At 56.4% G+C, this 14,315-nt stretch overlaps 1 protein-coding gene across 4 annotated transcripts in view; it reads left to right on the top strand.

Moving 5' to 3' along the window:
- MED27 (mediator complex subunit 27) overlaps window positions 1-14,315 on the top strand; it is a 256,683-nt gene that overhangs the window by 192,299 nt on the left and 50,069 nt on the right. For 3 of the 4 annotated variants that reach the window (XM_077768413.1, XM_077768412.1, XM_077768411.1), the window contains one exon: window positions 1,634-2,125. The exons of the other annotated variant lie outside the window; for it this stretch is intronic. In XM_077768413.1, coding sequence (XP_077624539.1) covers window positions 1,634-1,768 — 135 coding nt within the window. In that variant the 3' untranslated portion in view covers window positions 1,769-2,125. Of the gene's footprint in view, window positions 1-1,633; window positions 2,126-14,315 lie in introns of those variants that run through there. 4 annotated transcript variants of the gene reach the window in all.

Here is a 14,315-nt window from a genome sequence, read left to right as displayed (position 1 = left end):
ACGCCAGGACGCCCACCGCCCCAGGGCCAAGCCACTGGCACGCTGCTGCCCGCGTCACTCACGTTGACCACCATTGGGCCCACGCAGGGCCGTCAGCCGGCACGCTGGCTCCTGACGGAACCGGCAGCCGGGGCGCCGTCGTGCTGACGTGGCCCCGCGCCCTCACCTCTGCAGGCTGCATCTTCCTCCGCGGCCACAGCTCCCCTTTCAAGTTCATGCTCGAAAGGCTGCCAGTTAGAAACCGACCCAGACCCAGAAGACCTACCTGTTGGCGAGTCCGAATCCACGTCGACAGCTGGGTGCAGAGGTGCCGCCTGCGGGGCCCGTCGCGCTCGCCTCCAGAACTGGGCCTCTGAGAGGACCTGCAGCCCCCTCCTGCGAGGCCACAGGCCCGACTTCCGGATCGGAGCCGCGGTTCTGGGGAGGCCGGCGGCAGGCCCGGGCGTCGCAGAGCCCCGCGCCTGGTGGTCCCCTGTGCGTTCAGAGGACAGTCCTGCCCGCAGCCGTCGGCGGCTCCCCGTTTCCGGGCGGATACAGTGTTGCTGTCTAACCTGACACCCTGTCCTGCCCGAGTTCCCTTTGGTGACTGGCTTTGGGATTTGGGCCATTTGCACTTGGTCGGCCCTGCCGGATAAGGAGTGGAGCCGAGTGAGCCGTCGACCTGCGCACGTTTGTTGCCGGAACCTCCAGTCCCTGGCCTCTGGAAGGGGGCGGTGTCGGCGGGCCCGGCTGCCACCACGGAGGCAGAAGGATTTGTATCAATAAACTCGACCTCCCTCTTCAAAGAACACTTTTCTCTTATCGACGTAATTCGGCAGGACAGTAAATGATGAGATTCATGTGCCCGTCTCACAGTGAGAACTCGCTTGACTTGCTCGCAGGCATTTTGCTGCAGGGTGTGGGTTGGGTTGGTTTTCCTTCTTTCTTTTCTTTTCTTTCTTTTTTTTTTTTTTTTTTGGTAGCAGATCTCCTTGAGTCTGAGAATTGAGTTATGGGAGTCTCATCCCTATGTATGATGCCCGAGAGATTTCTGCACTCTGAACCACTCAAGTGTGCATCTGCCGCTTATTATGTTACTCGGTGGCACTGGGCCGTCCCCGCCCTCCCGTGGGTGCATAGGGCCGCATTGTGACAGTGAGCGATGACCTCTGAAATCAAATTAGAAAGAAGGCATGTTGACCTCAGGGAGGGGTTCGAACTTTGTCATCGATGCAAAGTCTTCCGCTACACGTGTCCGTGCCCACTTGCCGGTAGTGAACAAGGAGAGGATCGATGCCCATATTCAGGAGACACAGGACACGGAAACGAAATGTGCTTATGCGCGGCCCCGAGCCACCGGCTGCGCTAGGGCACGGCCACCCCTGTGGGAGGACTCCCTGCCCCTGAGAGCAGGAATTGCTATTTTAAAAACTCCCTCCTTTGGGAGGGGCACGGGGAGCTCCAGAGCCGACAGTCAGCAGTGTGACGACCTTGTGGATGGTGCCTGCCGCTTTCTGTGAAATCACGGGCTATCTTCTGGGGCACAACCAGCTTCAGTCCTCTGGCCTCGAGATCATTAGTCTTGACAGGAAGGATGACCTTGGGAGCACCCGGATCCCATTTCTTTCATTTGTCTCTTCACTTCTCTTTTTAGACCTGGTTACGAAGTTACATAAAGCTGTTCCAGGCCCCGTGCCAGCGCTGCGGGAAGTTTCTGCAAGATGGCCTTCCCCCCACGTGGAGGGATTTCCGAACCCTCGAAGCCTTCCACGACACCTGCCGGCAGTGACCCCGCCCCGGCCCCGCCCCTTCCCTGATGATCCCCGGATCCCTGGGTCAGATCGGTGGCTCCGAGCTGTCCTCGCCGCCTCCCCATCCGGACAGCAGCATGTTAGTTTCCGTCTTGTTTGCACAGGACTCGTGACCCCCTGCAGCTGGTAAATGGAAGGCAGAGAAGACCTTTCAGAGTAAGGACGTGGCGCAGCTGTCCCTCGTATGTTGGCGAATTGATCCTCTGGGCCTGTGTTCGAAGTCATTTTCATGAGCCGTTATCGTTTGAACAAGCCCATGTCCGTACATGCTGTCGTGCTGGGGGTTTGGTTTTGTTTGTAACTTTTTTTTTTTTATGAGCAGTAAACCTTTTGTACCCAGGACAAGGCTCCGTCTCCTGTCTCTTAAAGTGCCTTCTACATTGCGCTTGGCGAAGATGTGGGCAGATCTGGGCCTTTTGAAGAAAAAGGAACACTTAGTGATGTCTGCATTTAAAACATTGTTCTTTCTGAGGACACGTTTTCTTGCTTAGGAGAGAGGACAGTGTTGGCAAATAATTCCATTTCAAAGATGTTCTTGCAGTTTGAAAAACGGATTGTTCCTTTTGAGGAAAAAAGCGCACAGATGTTCCTTTCTACTAAAGCAGCAGCACACACGTGCCCAGGGGAAAGGAAGGTGCCGTGTTACCAGCCAGAACACGTGAGCGGGCGCGACAGGGGTACCCGGCTTGTCGGTCCCGTGTTTCGTCCTAAACGTTACTGTGAACAGGTCCCGGCCTGGTCGCTGAGTACATTCAGGGCTTTGACCCCAGTGTCGGAAGCCACAACCTGTTTCTATGAAGAAACGTTGACCTGGTGAAGGTCTTGAAGGATGGGGGCGTTTCTTAGAGCTTTTCGGGCCCAGCCTTCGTTATGGGTGTTCTCTTAGCAGAAGATGCTGGGTGTGTCCTGAAGTGTCCGCAAGAATGGGTGGTTCCCGCAAGAACGGGTGGTTCCCGTGTAAGTTCTGGTGCCGCTTGGGCCCTCCCCCGGCCCCCCTGCTAGGCTTAAAGGAGCTGAGGACAAAGGGTCCGGTGATGGAAAGGATAAGACAGGCCCGCCCGAGCTTGGATCCAGCAGCCACAACCTGGGACCAGTAGAAAGAGAAGCCTGGGGACCTCCCACCCCAGCCCCGCCCCCACCCCGCCCAAGAAGGTGCCCTGGGGGAGGGGCCCAGCAGCCTGATGGGTAACAGGCCCCAGGGGACTCTGCTGTGTGCCCAAGGCTGAGAGCCCTTGTCCCAGGACTTGGGGGTGTGATGGGAGGCAGTGGGGACGTCTCCCTACAACCAGTGACTCCGGACTAAATACCGCGGTCGTCACACTCAGGACGGTCTCGCTCGCCAGAGGCACCGTGACCTCATGAACCACTAGGGGAGAAAACCGTGCCGCCGCCAGTTAGACCGTGGCACAGGCCGTGGTGAGGCTCCCGTGTGACGCACCAGTCGGTCACACCCTCCTCTCTCTGCCCTGATGTTGTTCATCTGTTCCCAGGGGGTGGGCAGCTTCTCCCGCCCGGGTTTTATTGTGCCGCGTGGGACACGCGATCCCTTCACTCACGGGTGGCTTCCCTCCTTTGGTCTCGTCCCACGCTTGGCTGTTGCTTATTGAGGACACTGGGTGTGTGATAACATCTGGTCTCCTTGCCGCCGCGCACCTCTCGTGAGGCGTCCAAACGGCCCGTAGACTGACCTCTGCGGGGCTACGGTGTGCGCTGTCGCGTGCAGTGATGACGATTTGACCAGCTGGGAGCCCGTGGGAGCACGTGGAGGTGACGAGTGCGGCCCGGCTGCCAGCGCCCACCAGAGGCCTTGAAATGCGGGCGGAGGGGGTGGGTTCCGATGGGGTCAGGACGACAGTTCATCACCCGGTGAGAGCGGTTTGGATGCCCCTAGCTGCCCAGGTCGGAGAAGGCTCCTTGCTGGAACTAGGCTCTGGCGTCTGCCAGCCTCCGTTTTCAGGGGAGCGAACCAGTCGGCCTTTGGTCCAGAGCCTGGGGCAGGCAAGAGCTTCTGCTTAATGACGTTGTTTTCTCCGTGTGCTGCTTAGTGGCACCTTCTGTTCGTGACAAATGACGCTTGTTTCCCATTTACGGGGAAGGTATAAAGTTTCCATTTTGAACAAACGTGTTTAGGCAGAAAAGTGAGACCGTTAGAGAATAANGGGGCTGGGCGGGGCCGTGTGCACAGCCACGGCCTGAATCCTGGCCACCCGCCCCCAGTGCTGGAGGCCCAGACAGGTCACCCTTCCTTGCTATAACCCACTTCCGCTTTTGTAAGATGAAGGCTGATAGTCAGTGATGGTGAGAGGGGGAGTTGGAGGGGGGGGTTTGGGGATTTTTTAAGTTTATTTTGGGGGGGGAGGGAGTGTGACTGGGGAGGGGCAGAGAGAGAGGGAGAGAGAGAGAGGATCCCAAGGAGGCTTGGTGCTGTCATCGCAGAGCCCAACGCGGGGCTCAATCTCCCAAACCGTGAGATCATGACCTGAGCTGAAATCAAGAGTCACTTAATAGACTGAGCCCCCCCTGCCCCACCAGGCGCCCCAGGGCTGGGGTTTTATAGATGAAACAAGATTGGCCGTGAGTCGATAATGAACTGTGGCTGGGCATTGAATATGTGGGTAATGCTGGCTGCTCTCTCCATGTAGATAATATCTATATACTTTTTAAAAAATCTTTCCCTGNTCTCTCTCTCTCTCTCTCTCTCCTAGAAATAAAAAAATTAAAAAAAAAAATTAAAAATTAAAAAAAAAAACCTTTCCCTAATTACAAGTGGGGGAAATGCAAGGGCTGGGCCAGTCAACCCTCGAGGCCTTCCCGTCTCCGGCATCCCTCTCTTCAGTCCTGAGAGGGGAAAGCTGAAAGGAAGTCGTACCGAGGTCTGGAAAGGTGAGCGGGGCTGGATGGGCCACGAAATCTGCGAATGCTTGGTGGCTTGAGAGAGACTCGCGGGAGACTGGCTTTGTAGTCAGCCACTAAAGTCCAGAGAGTGTATTGACCCCAAGTCAGCAACAGCAGAGTGGGTTGGGTGGGTCGGGACCAGTTGCAGGGTGGCTGGGAGGCCGGCTGCCACTGGGAGCTAGGGCATCAGGTCCCGGGATCACCCTCTGGCGCCTCTCACAGTCGGGAGCGTGGCCGTCAGTGGGTGTGCCACCCAAATGCCACTTGGGCTGTCCCAGGTGACCTCTAGGCCAGACCTAGCAGGTACAGTAGGTGACTTAAGCGTGACCCCGACAGCTCGGCGTCTGCTCCGTGTCCGGTGCTTCGCCCCAAGTGGGTGCGTGCTGGTTCCCCTCATCGTTACAGATAGGGGACCAGGCGAGGGTCTCACGCAGCAGTCCACCCCGGGGCTGGGTGCCGGACTGGCCACGTCATCGGGTGCTGTGGCTGCTTCGCAGCAGAGCCTCCTCCTCAGAGGCAAAGGGACCGGTTCCTGCTCTGCCGAGGCGTGTGACCTGAGAGGTTCTCTGGACCCGAACTTAGATCTCGGGCTTGCAGGTGCTCCTCTGCCGTGAAGAGCAGTGAGGCCGGACCTGTACCGGCCGGGTGACTGCTCGTCACCCGGGCGGTCGTTAGGAACCGACAGAACGGAGCGAGGAAATCTCTGCCGGGCTGTCCAGATTTTTTTTCCCTGAACTAAATTGGGAATTGGCCTTTTGGTATCGAGTGATATTTTTCCACTTCACACCACCACCGACGGAAAGCTGCCAGCACGAAACGATGATCTTTCAGTGTTAACGTGCAGGCTCTGCGTTGCGCTCACACTGTCAGAGTGCGGGCCTGATGCTAAATCGAGAGCCTCGTAAGGTCATCCGCGTTGGGAGCAGAAGGGACATCAGGCTTGCCACCAGGATTCTCACAAGATCTGGAACTTTGGCCAGCCTGACGGAGGACAAGGTGGAACGGCTCACCTTGCTCGTCTCTGCTCAGGGTGATCTCGGTGCACTTTACTTGTCCTGCATTTGACAGGAAAGGGTGGGCCAGTTCCGTGGCACCTGCTCGGAGCTCATTCGAGCCTGCACGATGCGCGCATCGACGATGAGCCGGGGCAGGGTGCCGTGGGCGCCTGCCTGCCGTCCGCCCTTGAGGTCCGTCTGCGCCTGCTCGGGGGAGTAATTAGCCTTCACTTTCTAGGACAGGCGGGTTTCTCTCCCCCGTCTCCGCCATCCTGCCCCCCGCTCCCATCCCCACCCCGGCTCCTTCAGTTAGCGGAAAGGAACCTCAAAAATCACTTTCAAGTTGAATTTTAAATTGCGGGTTGGCTGCTCCCTGTCATTAGTGCTTGAAGAGACAAATCCTGCGAGTTCATGAGCACATCCAGGTATGGCACCATCCCGGCAGCTTGAAGATGATTAGTTACTCAAGAACAGCTCCAACCTGTCTCTGCTAATTGAGTTTGAAATCTCCACTGGAGATGGGCTGTCCTCGGGGACCGTCTGAGCTATGGCTTGGCGCTCGCTGAACAGGCGGGTCCTGCCGGCAGCCGGCTTCCACGGCATCGTGCTCGCCCGAGCCTGATAGAGACGAAAACAGTGACACGTCCCTCAGGGGGAGTGGGGGACAGTGAGAGAAGAGGGCTCAGCGAGGGAGGCAGGAAGACAGAGGCGACGAGCCCGGGAGGCAGCCTGGGACACCAGCGGACGTCTTCGGCCCCCACGCCGTGGGACGGGCTGTCCCTGCACCGCCCAGCTCCCTGGTTCCAAAGTCTGTTGTGTCTCGTCGGCTCACCTGCTTAATTACTAGAGGGATACATGTGTTCCTCTTCTAGAAAATCAGATAACACGGATGAGCCAGGAAAAAAAGAGCCGTAATTCCCACTCGCAGGAGATAATTACCAGAGCATTTTGCTGTATCTCTTTCCAGACCCTCATATGGATGTGTGTATGTGTCCATTTTTTTTTTTTTTTTTTTGCCAAAAATATGATCCTACTGTATTCTGTTTGGAAACCTGCTTTCTTTTTCTCCCGTTTAGCAAAGGCTAAGTCGCTCTAGCACGGAGGCCCCCAAAATACAGTGGCTTAAGGAACGTAGACCCTTCTCTGGCCCTGAAGAGCTCCAGGGGCCCGGTTCCGGTCGGAGCGCTGCTCTGCTGGGTGCCGTCCCTCGATGGTCCTGTTCCTCCCACCCCGGCGCCCCGCTGCCTGGCCTAGGACACGGGCTGCGTGGTGGCAGTGGGGCCACCGGCCCCTTCCGAGTTCACTACAAGGGAAAGACACACGGAGCACGTGCCCAGGGTTGTAAGACCCAGCCCCAGCCCTGGCACGTGTCATTTCCCCTTGAACTTCATCCGTAAAAACTCGCTCACACGGCAGACCCGGCAGCAAGGGCCCCTGGGAAATGCGGTTTCTAGCTGGGCGGCCGGGGGTCCGGCGGAAACTCTCTCTGTTCCTGTTCTGTGTGTGTATATCAGCCCCGGCGAAAGGTCTGTGCGTGTCTTTTGCCCATTTTCCACTTGGAGGACATTTTAACGTTGCGTGTTGAGAGTTCCCCTTGTATTCTAGGCGCAGATCCTTTGTCGGTCATGTGATTGGCACGTATTTTCTCCCAGGCCGTCACTTGCCTTTTCATCCTCTTCATGGAGTCTTTCACAGAGCACATAGAACTTCTTATCAGGTCCTGGGTATCAGCTTTTCCCTTTATGGATCACGCCTTTGGTGTCAAGTCTAACCTGTCGGGTTATAGGTGACCAGCGTTGTGCTGTTAGGAATGTTACCACCTCTGTGTCCCGCCCCCACCCCCACCCCCACTCTCTCTCCGTCTTGATTTATAGCTCAGTCTGTATCTCAGATCTTGATCTCTTGGCAGCGACCTTACCTGCCAAGTTTCAGCCTGTGCACTCGATGGACAGTCAGAGGGTCCGAGGCCTGGAGACGTGTCGTCACTCACCCAGCAGGTGAGCGACAGCGTGAGGAGCAGAGCCAGACTGCCCTCAGCCTGCGTGTTTGCCACCTCCCCAGACCTTCTTCGGATAACACTTGACCTTCCGTGTCACGGTGAAATAGATCCCGCGAGGGCACAGGTTATAAAAGACAGCACCCGGCTCCCCGCCTCAGGGACTGCCAAGCCCCCGGAAACCCCCCACGGACGGCTGTGCCTTGGGAAAGGGAAAGGGGGGAGCACAGGGGTGTGGATGTGGGAGCCATTGGCTCCAGCAGACCACCTCCCCCGCCCCCTCCCACCCCCACCGCCTGCTCTAGGGCCCCAGGGAGGGGTGGAGTGCCGCTCCGGCTGCTGTGGCCCACACTCAAGACAGGAGCCGTCCTCACCCGTCACCTGGGCCTCACGCTTCCTGTCACCTTCCTCTGTGAGGACACCATCCTCAAACGTGGAAGGGGCGGGGGGGGCCTTGGGCCAGGAGTGGAAAGAGCCTCCAGTACAGAGTCCTTTCCCTCCCAAGAGCACCAGCGTGTTCCCACCCCCCCAGCTTCTGGATTGTTCTTCTCAGCCCAGACATTCTTCCTCCAGAAAGCCACATGACGTCCACACATGCTCATGCGCCTTCTCTCTCTTTTCCCCGATCACGAAGCGTACAACCGTCCAAACGGTCTCCTGCCCCAGAGCACCCGACAGACCGCTTTTCCCGAACCCCCTGCACCTGAGCGGGGCCGGGGGGTGTGCATGCCAGTTCTCTGTCACTTTCAGAGGCAGCAGAAGAGAAGGCCTGCGTTTGCTGTGCTCTCTCTTCCTTGTCTGAGGCGGTACTGGGAGTGACACACAGCGATGGAACATGATGGCGGGATCCTGAGTCCCCAGCCCCACACCTACAGAAGAGCTTCCCCGGCTGAGCCTCCCAGCCAGGAGCTTATGCAGAGTTTGTGTGAGAGAAGTAAACTTTCAAACCTTTCATCGTGGTACATCATCGAGATTTAGGTTTGTTCTTGAAATAACTGCCGGTGGTATTTACCCCACAGGTCATAATAAATACCTGGAAATGGGCCACAGCTAGTAAGTATCCAATAAGTGACAGAGGTGACTGTTTCTAGGGCTACCGTATTTGGTAGCTTGAGTCCAAATCATCTTTCGCTTTGATTAGAAAGGGACCACGGAAAATGTCACCCCGGCCTGCTCCCTACCCCCCCGCAGGGAGCGTCACCCTATGAGGCAGGCCTCCCCCGACCGTTCGCTGTGGGAGTGAGCACGCCCCCATCCCTTCCAGCCCCTTCCCTGCTTCTTCAGAGCAGCCATCGCGTCGGACGCCATCAGCCCTGCAACCCATCACCTGTGCCTCGGAAGGCAGGGCCTGCGTCTTGTCTGGGGCACGGATCTGTCCCCTCGCACAGCGTGGGCACTCAGTAACCTTTGCCAGGTGGTGACGGGGGGAAAGAAAGCCGGGCTCGGGTTTCCCCTTGGTGACCGTGGCCAGTACCGTGGTCTGTGAGCCTGGATTCAGCTGGGAACTGGGCCAGTGAGTTTGGCCATGCAGGCGCAGAGGTCCTGTGAATGCCCACACTAGGTGTTTATTGTGCGCCTACTACATACAGGTGCTAGTCGCCGGGATACGGTGCACGTATGGGAGAGGGCCAGGGGCATGGTCGGCCTTGTCCGGGACTCCAGTGCAGGGACAGGCGTGGATGCAAGGGAGATAGTCGTCCGTGTGGGGCCAGTTCCGTCTCCCGCCTCTGTGACCCCTCCTGTCTCTCCTTACCACTAAAGATGAGATTCCAAGGAGGATCCAGAAGTGTGACAGCAATGATGTGGGATGGCCCACCCTCCACAGACACTGCAGAGGGGTGCGCCAGAACCATCTCGTAGTCTTCGGCACAAGAGATTTCAGCCCCCATCTCGGAAATGGAAGCGTGCTGAAGAGAAGGTCAGGACCACAGGACGCCACCCCGTTTCCCGGTCCTGTCTGCATTTCCGCGAACGCGCCACACCTCCCTGCCTTGATTGGAACGGGGTCCCTTTTTTGCCGTGGCCTTTTGATATTTGACTTTGCACTTGATGCCCCTAAAGCTAAAAGGCGCTGGCCTTTCATTTCCAAAGGGTAGTTGGTCAAATTAATGATCGCCAAAAGGCCATGGTTAATTTGCTGTCCTCCCTGCTTCTTCCCATTAGTTTGCAAACCAGCAAAGTTCAAGAAAACTTCGGAGCATAAAAGAGCAGGGAGCTAATTAGGAAGCAGGCAGGAAGTTTAGACTTTTGCAAAAACTTGGGGGCCAGAGCCCGGGGATGGTTGTGAGGCCATAGTGGCTAGAGAAATCCGCTCACCGGGTGGCCGAGTCCCGGACAACCTTTAAGTGGGTGCGAGTGTGACGCCGTGTAACTTGTCTTCAGCCCCTGGCGAGGGACCGCAGGCCAGATCCTCTGCCCAGGCTCCAGGGCGCCGCGCTCCTTCTGCAGGGAAAGGGGCTGAAGGCTCCCCGGAACGAGAGCAGCGCTGCCCCCTTTCTCAGAACATAAATACCGAGGATCTGAACCCAGCGTGTAGTTGCCCAGAGCGGAAGAGTCTCACTAGCATCCCCAGCTAAGCCGCAGAGCACACGGAGGCGCCCCGAGCTGCGGAAAGTCCGGGGATCTCCAGGCTGTCAGCCAGGCTGTCGTGCCGGGAGGCACGTCTGTGACGGGATTACGAGAATCCAGACACCGTGGTGGTGTATCCCTTCTCGGGAGAAAACGAACCTCACCTTGGCCCCTGGAGAACTACCCCGCACCCCCTCGTCAATCCACATGCTTCCGTCGGATCGCTTCCATCACTCCGTTCCCTCCCCCCCACCCCGCCCCCCGCTGCAGAGGAAGTCCCAGACCCGCCCTTCCGCACACAGACACACGCTTGTCAGTGCTTAACATAACACCAGTGAGCAAAGAACTATTTAAACGATTTAGATCCATCTTCTAGATCAGGCAACGAAGGGTGAACTTGGAACTGAACGGCAGTAAACTGGTAACCGGCCAAAGGAGGCACCGTGTTAAACACCCCTGAGGTCCCGCAGAGGGTCTTCTGTCCCCAGCCTGGATCCCATCTTTGCCCGGAGGCCACTCTTTTCCATTTGAGATTCCTTTGCCATCTGGTGAAGCCGGGAAAGAGAAAACGGTTTTCTCTTCAAACCCAGCAAGTTAGGGCTCTTTTACATTTTCCTTTCGGTTTACTTAAAAACTGAAAAGTTTCCTTTTTAACCCACCCTCGCCTCTTGGGTCTTGCCATGAGCGGCTAGAAGAAACAAGGCGGCTTCCGCGACACGGCGCCTCGAAGTCACCGTAGTGGGTGTGTGCGTCCTGGGGCAGATTCCGGGTCTCTGCTTTCTCACGGCCGCAGACCGGCCAGCACCACTTACGTAACAGGATCCCCTCCCCCCTCCTTCCAGGAACCTTCCCCTCGCTCCCCTGTCCGTCCTCTCCTGGGGGGCCCCCACGAGCCCCCTCTGGCTTGTGTCACATGACCTCACGGTCCAATCGAGCACACCACTTTCGGGCACCACAGCCTGAATCTTTATCCTCTGCCATTCAGCAGCGCCTCCTCCAGATTGAGTGGTTCGTCTCCCCCCCCCCCGCCCCCCGCCGTTTTGAGTGTAGCCCAAACTTCGTGACCTCCTGCTCACGGGGAGCATGGAAAGGGTTCTGAACGCTGACCGAGCGATAGAGAAGCCTGGCAGGCACCGCCTCGCCCCGTGAGCAAGGTCACCAGAACCAGTCGGCGGGTCCAGACGGCGGGAACCAGTCACCAGAGCCCAGGCTCTGAAAAGGGCACTTCACCTCTGTGATGTTCTTCCCCCAAATCCATACCCCCGGTCTAATCTCGGGGAAACCCTCAACAAACCCACATTGAAGGGCATTCCACAAACTACTTGACCGCTACTCTTCAAAACGTTGTCAAGGTCGTGAAGGACCAGGGAAGTCCGAGAGGCTGTCAGAGACGGAAGGAGACCAGGGACAAAATGCAGTAGCGGGTGCTGCATGGGATCTCGGAGCAGAAAACCACCATGGGTTGAAAAAAGAGGAGAAATCCTAATAAAGTCTGAGGGTTCATAGTGATCCATCAACGTTCATTTCTCACTTTTGATAAATGTACCGTGGTCACTGGTACATTTATTTAATCTCAAGGGGAGCTGGGGGAAGGGGACATGGGAACTCCATCTACTATCTCTGCAACTCTTCGGTAAATGTAAAAATATTTCTAAATACAAAGGTGTGTGTGTGTGTGTGTGTGTGTGTGTGTGTGAATTTAGTGACTAACATCACAACTGCCATGTATTTCGCTCCCTCCTTTCCAGGGTGGGCAGGGCTTGGCTGGGAAGGCTCAGATCACCTCTTCTCCACAGGTACCTGCTAGGGCTGCCCTCTCCGGGGCTTAGGGGATCTTTCTCCAGGATGACTCACCTGCACAGCTACAAGGGGGCTTCGGGCTTCTCCATGACCACGTGAGCGTCTCCACAACATGGCACTGGGGCCCCGAGCATTAACATCCGAAGAAAACCATGGACACACTGTATCACCTTTTACACACTAGCCTTGGAAATTCTGTAGCATCACTTTGGTCAACCAGGCACTAAAGGTGGCCCAGATTCAAGGGAGGGGACCCAGACCCCCACTCTGATTCAGAGGAGTGTCAAGAGCATGTGACCTTGTTTGAAAACCAAGATAGGGGCCCACACTTCTCTTTTCCTCTTCAGTGCTGCGGGATGTGGAACTGCCATCTTGGACCAGGAAGTGGCCCTGGGAATGGAGGCCACTTAGACCAGGAAGCGGTCTTTGGAAAGGAGGTCACACGTGCAGAACAAGATAGAACAGGCTCGATGTCTGATGGCCCCACAGAGCTCCACGCCAGCGCTGGCTGCCCACCTCCAGGCTCCGTGAGCGAGAGGAGTAAACTGTGTTGCTTAAGCTGGTCTCTGTCCCTCACGGCCTAACCCTGTCCTAACTAACGTGCCCCGTCACAGTTTCCTTGGCCCTTAACACAGTGGACGTGTTATATTTATTCCTGTGAGTATTGGATCAGTGTGACTGTCTATTACCCCGAGGAGGTTTTAAGCACATAGTAGGTATACGTTTCAAACCTAAGCTGTTTTTAATGGTTGTTTCATGGTTAGCTGAGGGTTAAGAGGATTAACAGGAAGTCTTTCCCGGGCTGGGGAGCCCAGGGTCCAGACTGGGGACCCTGCAGAGCGTTACGCACAGTGTGACTAGAATATCGGGGCTCTGGGTGTGCACTGGACTGCTGATTACTTAGAAGCGGTCAGGGTAAGTTTTTGTTTTCTGTCTAGATAAAGGTTAGCGTCTTTACACTTTGTAGCGCGAATAGCATCATGACTTAAATGTCACAATTTACATGACTAATTCCGTGTACTTTTAACATTCCGTCATGTTACATTTTGCCCCTTCCGGGGCAGCTCGCGCTCCCTCTTTGTCAGCCTCCCCCTTCCCCGCACCTCACTCAGGTCGGTGTCTTGTTTTGACCGGAGACATCGTTTCGATACGAGCTGAATGTGTTCTGACTTCAGGACCTGCCAGAGTCCTCTGCTTCCCAGTAGCTGCACTTCCCTCCTTCCTTCTAACAGAGCGCCCCCTCCAAGCCCGGGATAAAGACTCCCCTGTCCCCAGCTCCTTTGCAAATCAGAGTGACCATTGACATGTGACCCTAGTTACTTACAACTGCTGGGAGGGGCGCTCTGCTCCCTCCTCCATCCTGCTGGCTGAAGTGTGGACGTGATGGCTGGCACTCAGGCAGCCGTCACGGACCATGAGGTAGAATCCACGTGCTGAGGATGGCAGAACAGCAAGATAGAGGGACTCTGGCTCTCTGGCAACTTCGGCCTCCCTCCCTGGTCGTCTTTTATGTGGGCAACAGCTAGGCCATCTTGTCTAAGCCACCATTGTCCTGGCCCCCGTGTCACGGCTGAATTCAACCCGAATTGATACAAGGATAGCTGAGCTGGCTGTTTCATTTTTTTTTTTAATTTTTTTTTAATGTTTTTATTTATTTCTAGGAGAGAGAGAGAGACAGCGTGAGCAGGGGAGGGTCAGAGAGAGAGGGAGTCACAGACTGAAACAGGCTCCAGGCTCTGAGCTGGCAGTCAGCACAGAGCCCGACGCGGGGCTCGAACCCACGAACCGCGAGATCATGACCTGAGCGAAAGTCAGACGCTTAACCGACTAAGCCGCCCAGGCGCCCCTGAGCTGGCTGTTTTAAACAGCCCTCAGCATGAGCTGGTCTTCCTGTGTCTTTCTCACCTTCCCGAGGAGCTAATTGAGAGTTCCAGTTAATTGCCGTTTTTTGTTCTTGAATGTGGTGTTTGTCACAGGCACCCGGAAGGCCCAGCCCGGGCTGAGAGCTCCCCTCCTCCCGTGTCATGTTGGCTCCCGTCCCCAGAATCATTAACACCCCAGTCCCGTCAGCCTCTTTCTCTCGAGACCCGCACGATTTCGGTATCTGCTTGGTGTTTAACACTGCTAAAGGTTATTGAATCCATCTTTAGTCCGGAAAAGCGATTTAATGAGTGCATTTCTGCCTCGTGAAGAGAAAGTGGCCGTGCGCGAGGGCTCCGAGCTAGTCAGCCCCGCGGCTGCCCATCGCCTCTGTGCCGATTTAATTCCTTG

Source organism: Crocuta crocuta, unplaced genomic scaffold (assembly GCF_008692635.1).
Source record: "Crocuta crocuta isolate KB4526 unplaced genomic scaffold, BGI_CrCroc_1.0 scaffold35, whole genome shotgun sequence".
Taxonomy (NCBI): Eukaryota; Metazoa; Chordata; class Mammalia; order Carnivora; family Hyaenidae; genus Crocuta; species Crocuta crocuta.
This window is presented reverse-complemented; position numbering and strand designations above follow the sequence as displayed.